Consider the following 18736-nt stretch of genomic DNA (forward strand, 5'->3'; position numbering starts at 1 on the left):
TGTATGATAAATATAAATTTTAAATGATTATATTTCATATCTTTATCTTTATCTTTATTTTTAAAACATTTTACGTTATTTTGGTTACTCAACTTTTAATGTACTTTCATTGTGATCACTCGAAATAAAATCTTTACAATTTGATCACCGAACTTTTAAGATGTTTTTATTTAGTCACTCAAGCGTTAAATTTCTAACAATAGTTTAACTATACACGTCACTTTATATTTACAGTTTCATTTTAGTCACCCCACTTTTAAGTCACTTTCATCTTGATCACCCAAAAATTATTATTTTTAAATATTGATAGGGACAAAAAAGAAACCCAAAGATTAAAGTAGAAAAGCAGTAGAAACTAAAATGATACACAAAAATTATCTAATTGTACTTGTTTATCCCATTTTCAAAATTCAAAATTTTCTTCTTTTTTTAATATTAAAATTTTAAATTTTAAAACATCAAAATAAAATTGAATAAAGTGTTGAAAACTTTTTATCCATTGATAATGCCACTTGATTTATTACTATGATATGAAAATTAATTAATTTAATCTCTATTTTAAGTTTAGAATTTTATTTTATGTTCCTAAAATATCCTTAATAAAATCAACTCAAATAACCCATATTTAATAATTGTATACAAAATTTAAAATATTTAATTATATAATCTAAAATCTTTCATGATAAGCTAGAAGCAAAGAAAAATGTTTTGAACTAATTAAATTAATTGTTTGGCTTTCGTTTGGATAGCAAAGTAATAAAAAGTTTATAACTTTGTTTAGAATAAAAATAAAATAATTAATTATGATGATTTTTTATTACTTTTAACTTAGCATGGAAAATTGGAAAATTTAACAAAGGTTTCGTAAACATAAATTGTTGACAGCATCCTAAAAGATAGATGATCAAACTGCAAAGATTACATTTTGAGTAACTAAATTAAAAATTAAAAACACCCTGGATGACCAACATGGTAGTTTACCTTTATTTTTAACAAGGTCAAATTTTCCGAAATATTTGAATAATTCATACTATTAAATATTATAAATCTAAAAAGTCTGAACTCAAATATAAAATTTGTCGCCTAAAATAGATGTAGAATCCTTAATTAACATCTTTTATTAAGTAAAAATAGTATTGATCATTTTCAACTTTTCTATTAAAAATTCCATCAAGCGATTCTTATTGTGAAGTATTTAAGTATCAAATATATTGACTGATTTTGTATTTGATACTATTTTTTAGTTTCATAAACGAAATTAAAAGACTAGTTTTCACTTTGTTTCTTTCTTTATATTCTTATATTTCTTCTATGCATATGCAGTCCCCTTTTTTTTCAAAGCAAAATTTTCATTGATACGAACCAGACTAAAAGGGGCACCCCAACAGAACAGGGCACTCAGCCTCTGAAAGTCGGGACTGTCATTTGATCCCCGTGGTCTCATGACCCTAAGACAACGGCACAAGACCTGCCACACTGAACCACAATGAAAACCAAACAAAAGACCTCTTGCTCGACCTCAACCCCAAAGCATTGAACCCCAGACCAGCAAGACCAGCTATCAACATCTGCTGTTGAAATCCAAAGGCCTAAAGCAAATGATTCGTAGAGAGGAAACAGTCTCAGAGACTCGGGCCAACCCATCCCCAGAAGGGAGGGGAAGAACACCTCCAACAAAGCTAGTAGACGCAGTCAATCATTGACCAAAACACCAGAGAGAAAGTTTGATACAAAAAACAGAAGGGTGAGGTGGAAGAGGATGGTAGAGGGAGGAAACAGCTGGCCTGGCAGTTGGCTTTGCAATGCGGGAAGCATCAAAAGTTTCAAGAATAGATAAAACAGAGGGAGAAAACTTTTTGAGAGAGGAAGCGTGAGAGGAGGGCACATGCGGTCCATTGATAGCTTAGAACTAATAAACCTTTAATTCTAGAGCAAAGCACAACTAAACCCTAAAGAGGGAAAAAAAACACTAAACAAACCCTAAAAAAACAAGATCACTTTCCAACGTAGAACCTGCCAGCCATATTCATAATGACCCGTATAAGCAAAAGCCAAAATAGGGCAAGAATGAAACGGCAGCAACCAAGTTTTTTCTGTTCTAGACCTAGTACTGAAAGACTCAGTCATGAATATGATAGTCTTGTTAAGACATTACCTCATAACCTACCTCTTTAAAGCACATGCGACCATGTTTTGCAGCCACGCTTGCAGTGAAGAGTCCCATGAAATCTTGACCCAGAGAACATCATTCTAGGCTTTGCAGCAGAATGCAAACTCAAAGGCCTGAGAGTATCATCGCACAAACTCCTTATGTTTCCCGGACTCTGTGTTTGACACATTTACATATGGATATAAAGGTATCATTCTTCAAAAGTATATAAAAAAGCCTTAAAGAAGACAAACATATCCATATTTGACAATCTATCCAAAGTCCAGGTAAGCATAGCTGCTGTCAGTCTTCAAGCAACAACATACAAGATTTTATTTTCTTAAAAGCAATTTTTTGAAGAATATAGAGAGAGAAAGGTGATGACAGGATCTTGTACATTGATTGACAACATAAATCTTAGTAAGACTTGGTATATTTCTACAAGTCTTTGTAATTGTAGGAACAGAAACACAATTGAGAAACAATAAGATCATGCAAATTGGCTTCTTGGAGAATCTTCAGTTCCCCGATCACCAAGAGTGTAAACATCAAAAAGGAAAGAATTTCAGATCAACAGATCATGCATATAAAATAAATATACTCTACCACTAATTGAAGATATCGGCTCAAACCTGAACTTCCTCTTGAGTACTTTTCAGCAGCTGCTTTGATTGACTTAGTAATATGGTTAAATTCCTCAAACAAGTTAAAAAGCAATTTCAAGAATTGAACTTAATTAGAAATCTAGCCTTTTGGAAATACAAGCAAGGACCTGGACGAGGACCAGGACCACCCAAGCATCATTAACAAAAGAGTAGCGATTGCATGCAAAATGTAGGAAGACAAGCAAAACAATCACCATGAATTATATTTATGAAAAGCACAACGAATGAGCATGGTCTGGATGAGCATTTGCTTATAATGAGCTCACTAGTTAAGTGAACTATCGAGTACAAATTTCTTTGTCAAACACCCAAAACATAATCCCACGCCATAAAAAATTAAAGTTGATTCCACCATTAAGCAATCCTTCCATAGTCCTTTCTTCCACGGGATGCTGGTGGAATATTTGAGACGGGATGATTTGCCCTACGCCCTACATTAACAATGCCAGGATCAAGTAAAATGGAATCAGTTCATTCTATTCCCTAAAATATCCAACAAATATCATATAGATCAATACAAGAAGCTCTATGAAATTACTAAGTGGAATAGGAGGTAACTAAAAGTAGTTTGATGGTGTAAAGATAGGAAGTACCCCATGGCATGCCATTACTAAATGAACTATTCCCAGGAGAACGTGGTCCCCCTGAATTAAAGCTAGGAGCAGGGAGTTGGACTTTCATCTGATTCCATTCACTACTTCGAGCACCAGTGGATCTCCCATGATTGAATCGCGGAAGGGTTTGTTGCCCCAACCGACTGGGATAATTTTGTGTCATATGTGGTGTGAAGTGAGATTGCTTTGAAGTAAAGCGGGGATATCCAGTATGCCAATCATTAGTTGGAGGACTACCCACTTCCAAATGTGAAAATCCTATAGGACCATTCTGTCTGCACTCAAACAATATAGAAATACGTCAAGAACAGTGAAGAGGTGTTCCAACAAAAAACCAAAGCTCTGCTCTTGTATGTTTGACATATTTGAAGATTTCCATCTCTGCAATGGACGAACTCATCTTGGGCTGCATCAATTATATGGAACACAAATGCAAACTATAGCCTTTAATACGGAAAACAAAAACAAGGGCATAAGCATAACCAGACATGATTTAGAAAGACAAATGAAAAGTACAAGGATTTATTTAACGCTCTGGGTCCTTGAACACCTAGGTTCGAGCCCCATCATGCGTAATTACCATGTGTGGGCTCTTCCCCATATTTACTATGGGTTTAAGTCCACCATGTGCGGGTCTTGTCCAGATATATTAGTTCAATTGTGCTTTCTATTGATTTCATTCTAGTTATAGTGGCTCGGACATGTATTATTTGTGACTGTACATGTGATTGTACTTGTAAATACTCTAAAAGCAAGCGTGCACACATATATATTTTGCAACAAAGTCAACAGAGGAAAAGGATATGAAATTACCTTTGAGTCGATAAATTTGAGCTTGTGGTTAAGGCAAGGTTGAATCTTCCAACTCCAGCATATGAATCAACTGAACCAATATGCATTCCTCTGTTAAAGTCAGCTGATATGCAACTTTCATCTGATCCATCCTCTTGCAGAAGAAGTTCATCACTATGGTGACAACAAATGCAAGTAATATAAGAAGCTAAAAGATCGTAGAATAAAAATCACAGCAAAACCCTCAGGTTTAGGAGTATCCCTGATTCCTGATGCAGCATGGAAGATTTTTGACGGACAAGAAAACTTACAGGATATCAGATAAAATACCAGTGCGCATGTTCTACGATAAAGAACATATCAATCAATAACCCAGAATTTCAGAAATTCTGGTATTTGTTCAAGTTAGTTAACATACCAGAAGTTGTTTGATGTTTCGCTGGAACCATTTCAGATATCAATAGGCAGCACAATTATCAACTCTTCTCACAAAGCAAAAGTGTTTAGACTGTAAGTTATTACCACCCAAAAGACTATAATGCAACACAAAAAATATATTGGATCATACTCAAGTGTATCCAGATAAGCTCCCATTCTCTTCATATTATTACTTTATAACAGCAAGCAATCTATAAAGAATAAATGCACATCAGCACGACAAAATAAGGAAATACTGGTATACAACAGTGAACTGAAAAGGACAAAGTGATGGCTACTAAACTACATGACAAACATCAGTACATTAACATATGGTCTCCACCCTGTAGGCAGTGTGCAGCAGAAACATGACAAATATATCTTAAATATTTGATGAGCATAAGTTTAGACTGCAATGAATTCTCTACCCACCTATAATTTGGATCCCAATCTCCAGGATCAGGCAACGGCATGCTGGCCTCTGAATTGTCTTGAGTTGCTCCTGAGCAATACTGCAGTTGCACATTAGAACCAAGTCCTATGGAGCTTGGAATCTTCTGAACAATTGAGTAACTTGTAGCCATTCCAATGCCACCTCGCTGTTGCTTCCAGTTGGCTGTGTTAGAATTTGACTGTATATTAGAGTGCAGACCACCAGCCACTTGAGAGTTTCCCTCAGCTTGGTTAGAAACGGTGCCATCGGTCACTTGTCCTTGCCAATTTGGAGATGATGAACTCTCTTGAGATTGGGAACTTCCAGAATATCCCCAACCTTTTCTTCTATTAAACTGCCCAGCTGCAGCCATCTTACTTAAAGGTGATCCTTGACAACTGTTTCGTGCGGGAGAAGTAGGACCATAGTGTCCAGGAGAGCCACCTGAAACTTGACCATAGGAGTTTGGAGGAGTAAACTGCGAGGGACTAGTACCAAGGGGAAGTGGTGCAAAGTTTCCAGCCGATGGACTCACACCAAGTCCATTCCCATGAGAGTATAGCAGAAATCTTCGTCTAGCATCAGGGCTACTTCCAAGCATCGATGCACCACTCTGTGGATGCATGTTCATTGCAGATGGACCAACAGGTGAATAATATGCAAACATATTACCATTATCTCCGTAACTCCCGTAGCTGCTTCCAAGCCCAGTATTATCATTGTAGCTACCATGACTTCCTACACTGCCATAGCTATTAGCATGACCATATGGCACCATTGGGAAGTGTGGGCTGTTATGGATGGAAACTCTGTTCCTGTTTGGAATCTACACAATAGAAAATATGGATCAGTATAAGACTAATACTAAAATATTGCTTCAATTCTATCACATCTTACATTAGGAGAAAGACCAGCTGCAAACCAATGCCCTCCACCAGGGTGATGATCCACCTTTAAGTTTTGAGCAACAGGCTATAAAAAAATATAAATAAAAAAAGGCACCAGACGTTAGACAAGTGTCATTTCTTCTATTTCTCACCCATGAAATAACAGGTGCATATTAACTTCCATAATGCTTGCAATCCAACAACAACATATTGCTATGACAGAAAATCAGCTCAACTTAAGTGAAGACCAATAAAGCCCAAAAAAGAATTTCATACTCACAGAAACAATCATGAAGAAAACGACAATAAAAAGGATAAGTTTTTCATATTTGACAAGTACAGAACTCCAGGATAAGTTTTTCATATGTGAAATTATTTTAATCAACCTCAAGCTTTTATAACAGTGTTTTATAAATAAGATATAAGTGCTTAGTGTATAACATATGATTATAACAGTTCTCACATAGGTACATAGATGACCAATCAACTAAGAATAAACATGCAATCATTATGGAAATCAGGAGAGGACTAGCAAATTCCTCCGTATGCATGGTCTCAAGTCTTCCCTCTTCTACCTCTGCCGCAGCCTTTTATTTTTTCCTTTTCCCTCTTTTCTTCCTAATTTATGATTTATGCATCTATATTTGTTCATGAAAAATTAAAACAAACCCCACATAGTTAATATAATATTATGACATAAGGTTCAAGTTTCTTCAATTGCACAGCTAAATGCATAGGTCCCTTACCAAGCGAGGTGTCTCAGGGGGAGGTCTGTATGGGCATGTGAAAGGTTCCCCAGTAACAAAAGGGTGTTTTGAAGCCTGCACGACGCAGTTGAAACTCTAAATATTGCATCATATTAATCGGAATATCATGATAAAGAAGCATCCACGGAAAATTTCAACGACCTGAAGAGGCGACCACCGTTTTGCTGGATCAAACTCAACCAATCCCCTCAAGAAATCAATCAAAGCTAATCGTATTTGACTCTCTGCGACAGATTCATTATAAAAAAAGCTTTAGTAGATTCTTAACAGGTGGTAGTCACACAAAAATTTTCCTCCCATGCCAAGCTGTGCCTGTAAGCTCAATTTCAAGCTTAGATGCAAACCTTTAATGATATCTTCTTTAGGCAAGTTTTTCCTGTAAGGATAGTTTGTAACGATTGCTTCAAGGTTCTTATGACTGAAATACTCTTTGCCAATCAATGGTTTTTTTAGCTCCCTCTGAACAGAAACAAGCAACAATGACTATTGGATGAAAAAGAATTACACAGACGAGATGTTAAAGCATAAAAATTAACAAGAACCAGTCGTATGGAATTCCTATTCTTATACTAGTTTTTAAGAATTTTTCTTCAAAAATGCAAATATGAACACTTACAGCTTCATATTCTTCTTCTGTTAAAGCTTGGTATGCACTTCTGCCACCACTGGAGATTTCACCATTCTCCATATTGTGGATGCTTCCAATGCACTTAAAGAACTTACTTGTGTTTTTTGCCTCCTTTAAAAGATAATCAGGGGGTTGTCCTCTACAACAATACAACCATATATAAAGAGCTGTTCACAGAAAGTCCAAAAATACAATTGAATAGGTAATGAGTGAAAAAACAACTTTTCAACTTATAGAGTATCTGATTGTGACCATGTTATTATGGGGTAAGGAGAAATAAGCTGGAAACAGAAGAATATGTGAAGATATTAAGAAAATGATAAGCAGCAAATTATATATATTGAATGCAAGAAAATAGCAGAACGACAAAGAACAACTGATTAAAAATAGTTCAAGGAAAATGAAGTAGGAAGTATTCTGAAACTCTAAAGATAGAATACACATTATCATGTACAACTCTAAACTTCAATGAATTAAGTCAGTTAGGTGACCAAATTTTAACTCAAAGATTAATGTAACTTTAGCACACAGCATAATCCAGGGGCACTTCTATTTTTAGTGAACAGAAACCATTTGTTTTAGACTAATCTTGTAGACCAGTCAAACTACAAGATCAAATTACTGAATGTGTGTGCAACAGCACATGCATGTCTTTAACTCTTTTCTCTTTTGAAACAAACATAAATAAGGCATTATAGTCTGTTAAATAAGCATAAATTCTAATACGAACCAAATTGTTTAATGTGATCACGGGTGGTCAATCTTAGAACCCCCAAAGGGGACTCACAGAATACTTTCCTAATGCTCAGGGACATATGTAGAATTCCAGAGCATCCTTTAGAGGCTCTTATATAACATGAAATCAAATTAGACAATTGACATTGATGAGAAAGTTATAAATATCCTAACCTGCAATATTAACCTATCTCTTATGTACATACAGCTCTCTCAAAAGTATTCATGCCTATCTTGCTAGTGCGAGAGATGAATGATCTTAAGGGATCCAACTTGTCAGCATAATACTTTTAGATTGAACAACATAAATCAGAGAGAGAGAGGGGGAGGGGGATTGCACTTCTAATTTGCAATATGCATAAAATATTTGCAATTAAGAAAAAATCAAATAAAAAGTTTATCTCTTTTCTTGTATGGCATCATTTAATTAAGGGAAACTATAAAAATCTATACACTTTTTCATTTGGACACAACCTGCTTGATTATCCTCCTATAAAACCTACCAAAGAAATAGCTATTCCTAAATCAATCAGAAGAAACTGATGCCTAGAATAGCGTGAAATTGTTAGCCAAAATGCATCCACCAAAGCAAGAGGCATACCCAAGTATTTCAATCATTCGCCTTAGAAGATCAAATTCTGAAGCACCTGGGAATAACGGCAGCCCTAAAAAGAGTTCGGCAACTATGCAGCCAAAGGACCACATGTCAATATCTGTTGTATATCTGAACAAGGATCAAGGTTCAAACTAAAACAATCATAACAGAAGACATTGAAATCAAAATCAATGTACTGAATCATTAAAGATAATAACAAATCGCAACCACAGAACACCTTTTAGAATGAGTGTTTTCTAATATTACTTCCACAGACTAAAAGATGTGATAAATAAAAAGTTATATAGGTTGCAACTTGTTAAAGAAAACAGCGATAGAAAATAAGACCAAATATTCTATATCATTATTTGAAAGAGATCAACTTCACATAGAAAGATCTTAGTTATACTGCAGATACTCAAGCAAATAAGTTATTTTGCCAATTTAGATAGAGTTCCATATCCTCCAGGAAAAAAGAGTTAAATACCTTAAAGATGATCTGAGATATTACAATGAGTGCAAACCTACCTTTATCTCGTTTCTTTCCAGTCCATCTACTGTTGGTTGGTATGAATGAAATAACTCAACTGTAAAACAATGACAAAGGCAGACAAGCCCAAACCAACATTTTGAACAATCTACTTGAGGTTTAATGTTTGATATTTTATGCCCTTCCTACCTTATGTTATACTTATAATAGATCAAACAACAGATACAAACCCGAAACAGGTTGAGATGAAAGAAAAAAGGATCTCATTAAGGTCAGTATTAATAAAATATTATTTAATACATTGAATAAAACAAAAATTGCAGCAGTAAGTTGTTATATCAGCAGAGAACACCTTCAACAAATTCAGAGCCATATAAAAGGTCAGTAAAAATTTTCGCACCCATAATGAACATAAGCCCTGATGATTCACATGATAAATAACCTGAACTCCAAAGGTTCATTTAAAACCTGAGGATTGGTTATGTCAAATAAGTTCTGCTGAAGTTCATTCCACCAAAGTTACAGTTCAGCAAGTCATTGAAGATGAGAAGAGATATTACAAGGAATGAAACAACACCGTGATCCACCAAAAGACAAAAGCAGTAAGCAAGATCAAGTGATAGAAATGAACGAATGCTATAAATCCATGTCAAAAGGATACTGATACCCAAGAAGAACTTCAGGAGACCTATAATACCGGCTCTGCAGAAGAAAAGAAGAAAACACAGCCATAAGACCCTTGTGAGCATGACAACAATGAACAGTATAACAAGCGATAGTGATGGAGGAAACCTGAATGTAGGAATAAACAGTCCGATCTTCCATGCAAGCTGATCCAAAGTCAATTATTTTAATTTCTGCTGGCTTGACACTGTTATTTCCAATACAGAAATATAAAAACTTCATTGAAAGAAATATAAAAAAATTTATTTTAATTTTGTAAATCCTGAGTAACCCAGAAAAAGCAACTCACCTTGTGCACAGAAGAATATTTTCTGGTTTAAGATCACAATGAATTATTCCAGCATCTTTTAATAAAGCCAGTCCACGTAAAATCTATATAAAATCAAAATTATGCAATCAAAAGACCATTGGAAAGGGATGTCTATAGCTAGTCTAATCATTATTCAGCTCAGAATCAAATTCTGCTATAAGAGAACTGCAAATACCTGTTTTGAGAACAGCTGAACAATGCTCAATGACAAACCCCTAAAATGGTTTATCTTGATAAGCTCATACCTAGATCAGTAGGAAAATATTAATAACATGCTACCCAAATATATATATATATAAGAATCTGTCTGTAAAGGGTAAAAGAAATTTAAATAATGAATCTTGTTCCATTATATGCCAATAGATTACTTACAGGTTGGTGTCCAGAAGTTCAAAAGAAATGCACAAATGACGTTGATGTACAAAGAAATCGTATATACGGACAACGTGATGCTTGTCTTCTGGATCATATTTTTTGTTTAACTGCATATGGCAAACAATGAAGCGAACACAACGATATTTCACTAGGGGTATTTGTAAAATAAGGACACATACAGCACTAAGAAACTTAATTACCGTTGTCAAAATAGAAACTTCAACCAGTGCCTGCTGATAGTAAGCAGGCTGGTTTTTAATTATCTTCACAGCGACAAAACTGCTTGTTTCTGGAACCCAGCATTTCGCAACCTGCCCGAAAGTCCCATGACCAAGAACGTCTTTGACAATATATCTACAGAAAATCATTGAATCATGACTAAAAGATTCCTCCAATAAACTCAATTCTAAATGATAATAGACCGGCCACCTGAAATATTTTTGTTACGTTGTTATATTCATAAGTCTATCAAATACCTGAGCCTTCATGAATGATATGAGTTCATTTTCTTTCTTTATATTTTTCCTTATTTTGAATGGTTGGTTATCCTTTGTTTCTCATAATGGATAATATCTTTTCAATTTCATTAGTTAACAAGTTTGCTGCCTTGTTAAGGAGAAAAGCAAACCATACCTGGCTAATGTAAGTAATATTAGCATATAGAATCAAATGTATTATTCATGCTCAGAAAAGCCATAAAATTCAATTACGCACATAGAAGAACACCTTGAAAGCAGTTTTTGTTCTAAAACCATGCTAATCATTGACTAAAGCAAGCCCGTTCACAAAACAACCCACCCATACAAGCCAAAGAATTTAACAAACTCACATGTAGAAGTATAGGCCAAAGCCAAGTTTGGTAAATTTTTCTTCTGGCATTTTTACTCAACTATAAGACTGCCCAGCACATCAAACAATGAAGTTCCACTAACCTAATTTTGAAATTGATTTCTTAGCTTATTACAGTAACTGAATAATGATTACGACTTTCCCCACAAGGCAACAATTTCACTGGCTAAGCCAAGCCTGAATCAGGCTTGGGATGACATTTTACAGAGCCAACACAGTGTCATACTTGCACTGCCCCCAAGTCTTCTATTTCTAAAAAGCTCTACTATAGCACCCAAAACCTTTGGAAACGAACCACAGGGATTTTGCTGGGGTTGCGAAGAACAGGATCAGAAATGGTTTTTTTTTGTTGTTGTTGTTGTTGCTAAACTTAAAGAAGAAAAAGATCAGCTAGGTACATGGATTAAAATTTTAAAATTGAAACTCTACAAGGAGGAGATGATGGATTAGGGGAGGATTGGTGAATTTCTAAATTAATTAAAAAACTGGCTCACAAAGCTTGGCAAACCCAAAGCCCCAGATTAACGCTGACATAGAACTCATTTGGCAAGCCAGGGTTTGGACTTCAGAGTTCAAAAGCCAAAACAAAGCAAGTGTCTGCCATAGCAAAGAGAAACTAAAGGTGACATGAAAGAGAAACAAATATGTGCTTCAAGATGATCACTGTTTCTGACACTTCAATGTCAAGAAATTGTCCATTTTAGTTTAGGATCAACTAGTTGTTGATAGCAGCACAAATGAAAATTTTAGTTAAAGAAAAAGAACTGTCTTTATTCCAAAATTAAGAAAATCCACAAGGCCCATGTGAAGTCTATTTGAAAAGAAAACTATATAAAATGCTTCAGAAATTAAGTTCAATGTCACGAGGAAAATTACGAAAAGCAGTAACAAACCTTCGCTGTGTTTCTAAATTGATCAAGACAAAGTTCACTGATAGAATAAGATCTGAATTCACATTGTCATAGCCATCATTGAGGATGCCAACAGACGGGCTAGTCAAAAACCGCTTTGGGTTCAATTCTTCTGAATATTTAAATTGTGGATTGCATATTTGAAATGTTTCAATTATGTCCTTTGTCAGTCTTGCCACCAACTGCACAGTTAAAGCTGCATGTCAGCATAAAAATTTGCCTTATATTTAGGGGGAAGTAATTGTCTTCACAACACACTACATAGTAGCCTTGTAGCTGAATAGAGTGTTGAAAACTTAAACTTTGAATTATATAATATTTCAAGTTGATTGGATAGCCCACTTTTGCAAACACAATAAAATATTTTTAAGCGAAAAAAGTGTTGAACCTCTTAAATGACTAGGATCTACATAAAGCATTTCATCAAAATGTTCTTTTTCCTTCTATTTCTCAACAACATTAAAACTAAGTATAAGTGATGCATTTGGCATGGAGGACTAAGCAGCATATGATAAGAACCAGTCCATCTAATGTTAGTGTTCCCTTTAAGAAGAGGATAGTATGACAATAGGATGAGTAATCCTATGGAAAAAGGAATGATCATTTCAAAACCTATAGGCAAGAATCATAATTTGGATATCATATTTTTCATGCATCCAGCGTTCCTCCTAAAGTTGCAGTCTTCTTTAAAAAGTTGTATCTAGACAGCTGCAAAGGCACTTTTTGACCAAGGACAACAATCATCCTATCTCTTCCACGCACCAAACATGGAACAAGATAATAATCAAGCGTATCCTACTTTTAATCGGCACACATGTAAAATAGGATGATAAAATACAATCTTATACCCATGCTCATGTCACGTTATCTTAGTCTCTCCATTATCTTGAACATCAAATGCAACCTAAAAGATTCCTTTGCCATTTTTTTGGGTTTACCTCTTTTACTTTTTAGGAATTTAAAAGATCTATAAAATCATATGTATAACCCAAGAAAGATCTATTTAACATTTAATTTTAAGAAATATGCCGATATACTTTTTCTAATAGTTGCTTAAAAAAAAATCCTATATTGAGACATTAAAACATAAATACCAATTCAAATGAGTTCCTTCATTAAGAAATGAATAGGGCACATGACAAGGCCATTTGACAATAGAACATCCAATAAATAGACGGAGATCCATAGTGCCATTGTCAGGTCAGACTTTGATGATCCAGTCGGCAAATGAAGGACAAATAAGCATTCGCGCTCCATGGAGACTATTTTTCAAAGTCTCTTCTCCCTAGTTTAACTTTTTTACAGACATCATAGATTGGCATGAGTTGAAGTGAATAATGGCTTATCAGGGTAGATAGGACATGGGATCTAAAGTATAAGGTTGCAGTCAATCTGCTAATATTTGTATCAACATATTGCATTCTTCTAACTGGAAGAAATCTGATCACTTACTCGGCTTTAGGATACTGAAATGGTGCATTATACAAATTGAGAAAAGTATAATAATTGAGAGCTTTCTATGATATATTTCATGTAGTGAAACATTAAAGATTAAGTTTACTTGGCTTATATATGCTTCTCTTGTGTCAGACAAACAGAATCACCAATCAAACCAGCTGAACATCTCTTAATCTACACCAATTCAAACTCAAACCAAATCGAAAGCTCCTCAAAAGTTTCTAAACATTTGAACATGCAAAAAACTACCCACAAATCTTTAGAAGTAAATAGGAACAAACAATTAGAAAATATAACTTACAGGCCTCCTGACAAAAACACGCGGCTTTCTACCAGCTTCATTCCTGGGTGAATACGGTCCAAAAACCAGCTGACTCGGCCGCCATCGCACTGCAGACCCTTCATCTGAACCCAATTCAGAGGCCCCCTGAGGCTCTCTTTGATTACTAGGACCAACCTCATCCATAACTATCCCCTTAGAAAAGGAATCCACCATTTCTGACCCCAAAATTTACTATTATCCCCAATAGCTCCATTGAAATTGAAGCCACCCAAAAGTTGAAAAAACTAACAACACCCCGATTTTGATCAGCAATTGGATTGCAATTTTGAAGTCAAGATCGAAACTTCAGTGATTTCTCAAAGAACTCACCAGCTGACTCCAATCCCATTAGTTTTCTTCTTATTTTCTCTTATTAACAGTTGAAACAGAGAAGAATCAGAATATTGGAAGTCCAGGTCGATCCACAGATTATCAATAAATATAAGAAAAATCAAATTTCGATATAAAGAAGAAACAGAAAAAGGATTAACCCCTTCTATAGATTGTAAAATAAACACAATAAAACAAAAACAAAAACCCACCAACAAAAGAAACCAAATCGGATTTTTTTAAAGAAAATAAAAAGACCCAAAACTTAGATTATAAAGAAGAAATGCAAGAAGAAAGATCAATAGATGAAGAAATAGAAAGAGAGAGAAAGAAAAAAAGAAGAGAGTTTTGGGTCTGAGAGGACAAAGACGCCGTGTTTCTTTCTTCCTCCAAATGGGAGCTTTTATTTTCTTTTCGTATTTAGATTTGTTATTTTATGGGATTGTGGCTGTGCCATGGAAATACTGTACAGTGACATTTTCCCATAATTTTCTAAGAAAATTACCTATTTTTTGGTTCAACTTTTCTAAGAAATCGTATATATATTAACAATACGAGGTTAAAAAATTTAGTCGGTTGACATTACACTTCTTTTACCCATATTGAGGCATTTATTTTAAAATTTAACTAAATTAATACCCTCATTTTGTTTATCTTTATTTTATAACTTTATAACTTTATAACTTTTATATATTTTGTTTTAACTTTATTTTATAATTTTTATACAGTTGATTTTAAATAAGTTATTTTGTTACTTTTATATTTTACTTAAGTAAATCATGTTATAATATTAAAATTAATAAATATTACTTTGTTAATTTTAAAATATACATATTAGTAACATTTAAACTTATATTTTCAAATATAATAAAAGTTAATTATATTTGTTTATTAAAGTAAAACAAAGATAATTATAAAATTATAAAAATCTAACATTAAAATAAATTAATTTAAAATATATATAAAATAAACATCAGTAATATTATTTAAATTGTAATATATTAATAATAATATTCAAATGAAGATGAATTTTGTATTACTTTCAGGGTGAGTGTTTAATCGAATCGAGTTAAATTTAGTAAAAAAATTTTGAGTTAATCGAGTTTATGGGTATTATTTTATCATTCTAACTCACTTTGAAATTTTTTAAATCGAGTCGAGTGAAATAAAATTTGACTCAAGTCAAATCAAATAGAGTAAAATTGTTCAAGTTAAATTAAAATAATTAACCATGTCAAATAAAAATATTATTACAGGATAACTAATTCCATAGTAGAGCATATAAATTTAAAACTATATATATTTTAAAAATATTCAAAGCAAAATAATAATAATAAATGAGATATATAAATTTGAATCATTAATTAGGTCCCAAAATTAATATTTTAGAATTTTTAAAAATTTAACTTTTTATATATTTTTAGAAGTTTTATAATTTTGTATAATTTTTTAAAATATTAAATTTGAAACTTTTATGAATATTTTGAATTTTAAAATTATTGAAAATTATTGAAAATTTTTAATTTTTTAAATTTTTGTTGAGGGTAGACCAATTTATTTATTTTAAAATTGAGAGGGACCAAAAGGTATTTACACCAATATGTTATTTGAATTATTAGGATTGTAAAATTTAACTCGACTCGAATTCAAAACTCGAATCGAGTTATTCCATTTAACTCGAATAATTTGAATAATTCGATTTAATTAACTCGAAAATCAAAAAATCGATTTTTCCAATCGAATCGAGTTTTTTCACCCTAATTACTTTAATATTAAATATTTTAAAATTTAAATAACATTAATATAATTTACTTTAATTTAGTTAAATATTTTTAAAATATTTTATAATTACATTATTTTTAATTTATTAATGATTTTAGAAAAACATTAAAACTAAAAACTAAATATAAATAAATATACAAACTAGTTTAAATATATTATTATATTTTGGTAACTTTGGAATAATGAATCTTACCATGGGTAAATATTATAGATAGATTTTCAATTAAAATTTTATTTTAACTTAAATTTCATGATCTGATTGTAATTATAAATCAATTGTATTGTTGATTTTGGTTATAATTGAGATTGTAATTTTTAAAAATGTTATTAATTTTATATATAGGTATCATGTTTTTTGTTGGTATTATAGGTATCACTAAAATCATTTAAATTTTATAAAAAGTACAGAATAAATCATAAATATTGTTAAAAATATAAAAATTATTATAATTTATTATACTAAAATTATTATAAAATATAAATAATTACAAAATTTTATAAAGCTTAGAAAAATTAAAAATTATAAACAAATATAGAAAAATTCTAAAATATTATAAAAATCATAAAAGAATAAGATATACACAAATTATACTTTAACCATCTCAAAACATAAAAATAGTTGAATTGTCTAAATGGCATGTGATTACTCCCCGCGATGACAATTTTTTAAGGTGTTATTCCCTTTCCGTTTCTAACTTCTTCTTTGACCGATGCCCGCCATTGAGTAACACTTAAAAAATTGTCGTTGTAGGAGAGTAATTATAGGTCATTTACATAATGTTATTGTTTTTATGTTTGAGACTATTAAATTATAATTTTTATATGCCTTATAATTTTAATAATTTTCTATATTTTTATATTTTAATAAGTTAATTGTTTTTTATTTATCACAATAATTTGTTATAATTTTCAGTCACATATCACAATCACGATGTAACACATAGTAGAACTAACTCAAAAATATAAAATAAAAGAAAGGGATCGTTAATTTAATAACGTTAAGTTAACAATCAAAAGACTTTTTCATATATTTTGATAATTTTAAATATATAATTGAGTGAAAAAAGTAAAAACTTAGTTTCTATTTTTTTATTAGAAAAAGCTCAAGGGCTTGTATGTAATTTGTGTGATTCTCCAGGCACTCATAAGAATTGGAACAAGTAAATTACAAGATCCATTAATTACAATATTATCCAAATGTGAGACATTTATGTAATTATAAATAATAACACTTAAATTTTGTAAATACAATTTAATTAAAATTTAAAAGATTATTTTAATTTTTTAGAAAAATCAATCCAGCCATCTATAAAAAAATTCATTAATTCCAATTTGCAACCACACAATTCATATTTTATTTTTGGGTTACAGAAATATATCAAACACTAATGAAAAATAAATAAATAAGATTTAACTATTTTGAGATAGAAGAAAACAGTAATCACTTATTCTCAATAATTTATATGGACAAATAGGTCTATAGATGAATTTGAATGTCTATTTGTTTAGCTTCATTCTAAACTTGAATTTTTTAATAATTTATTTTTTAAATATTTTTGTCGGCTTGATAATGTCATATCAACATCATGATGGCTAGTTCAACAGTTAATAGTGACCATATCAACATAATAACGATTAACAACAAAAATCATTAGTCAAATGTTTTGATAGAGTATACTTTTTATGATGGGGCTTGATTGAATTTTTCAAAAAATATGGGAATTTTTACCTCTTAAGCCTAAAATCTTTAATTGAATTTGATGTAACCAATCAATCAAATACCAACTTAATAACTAGAATTACTTATATCTTTTACCATTTTAAAGTTAAAATAAAATTTAATAATTTTTAAAAGAATTATTCATATGCTCAACCTAAGCCAAAAGTATTTTATTTTATTTTATTTTATTTTCATATAATATTAATTAGTTTTCTTATTTGTTGGATGCTCTAGTTAATTATAAGTATAAACTAAAATATTTTTCTAATATGGTAAAAATAATTTTTAAGTATTTAACTCTAGTTATTTAAAGTTGTTAAAGAACATGGGCGAAGGGAAAAATATATATATTTAAGCAGGGACAAATTAAATTAAAAATCTTAGGTGCTAAAAGAAATTTTATCATTATATTAATTCATAATATTATAATTATTCAAGAGACTTGCAAAACAATTTTTACCATTTTGGGCCTTACTTGCCCGCATTTTTATTCTCATACGTAATTTTTTTTAAGTTATTCATTACTTTAAACTTTTGCTTGGAAAGAGTAAACATTACTAAACAATAGAAAAAAAGAACTGCAAGATTTAAATAATTACATAATAAATATAATTGACTTAAATATTATCTTGTAAATCTAAAGACCATCTCAAATTGTTGATTCAACTAAGGAGGATAGTAAGAAGGATTAAGTAGTAGTTTTGTGGAGGTCGGTTCACCTAAAGAGACGATGAGGCGGAAAGAAACAAGGGGACAAACAGACTGTTAGGAGAGAGAGTATTTGGGCAAAGTAACCTTAAGGCTAGAAAAATTGATCCTTTTT

The 18736-nt window shown here is 31.8% G+C and overlaps 1 protein-coding gene across 2 annotated transcripts; it reads right to left on the reverse strand.

Moving 5' to 3' along the window:
• Positions 1 to 2866: 2866 nt before the first annotated feature.
• LOC108473448 (dual specificity protein kinase YAK1 homolog) lies at positions 2867 to 14947 on the reverse strand. Of its 2 annotated transcripts, XM_053021901.1 has the most exons (18): positions 14061 to 14947; positions 12284 to 12483; positions 10742 to 10895; positions 10539 to 10648; positions 10342 to 10411; positions 10146 to 10228; positions 9965 to 10043; positions 9834 to 9874; positions 8689 to 8811; positions 7341 to 7491; positions 7069 to 7183; positions 6866 to 6948; positions 6704 to 6778; positions 5968 to 6042; positions 5070 to 5896; positions 4242 to 4394; positions 3408 to 3703; positions 2867 to 3245 (listed from the first exon to the last, which is right to left on the reverse strand). In XM_053021901.1, the coding sequence occupies exons 1-18, from the start codon at positions 14253 to 14255 to the stop codon at positions 3169 to 3171; spliced, it is 2907 nt and encodes a 968-aa protein (XP_052877861.1). In that variant the 5' UTR covers positions 14256 to 14947; the 3' UTR covers positions 2867 to 3168. The 2 variants fall into 2 exon arrangements, with proteins under 2 accessions (XP_052877861.1, XP_052877862.1); XM_053021902.1 differs by lacking the exons at positions 2867 to 3245; positions 3408 to 3703; positions 4242 to 4394 and adding an exon at positions 4798 to 4849 and having other exon boundaries at positions 14061 to 14919.
• Positions 14948 to 18736: the final 3789 nt, after the last annotated feature.

This window comes from Gossypium arboreum, chromosome 11, assembly GCF_025698485.1.
Source record: "Gossypium arboreum isolate Shixiya-1 chromosome 11, ASM2569848v2, whole genome shotgun sequence".
NCBI lineage: Eukaryota > Viridiplantae > Streptophyta > Magnoliopsida > Malvales > Malvaceae > Gossypium > Gossypium arboreum.

Coding starts and splice junctions, on each gene's coding strand:
- LOC108473448 (XM_053021901.1), bottom strand. CDS start 14,255: ATGGTGGATTCCTTTTCTAAGGGGATAGTTATGGATGAGGTTGGTCCT. Junction 9,875..9,964: donor CTGTTTATTCCTACATTCAG/GTTTCCTCCATC, acceptor TTTCTTCTGCAG/AGCCGGTATTATAGGTCTCC. Junction 8,812..9,833: donor GAAGTTCTTCTTGGGTATCA/GTATCCTTTTGA, acceptor ATCCTTGTTCAG/ATATACAACAGATATTGACA.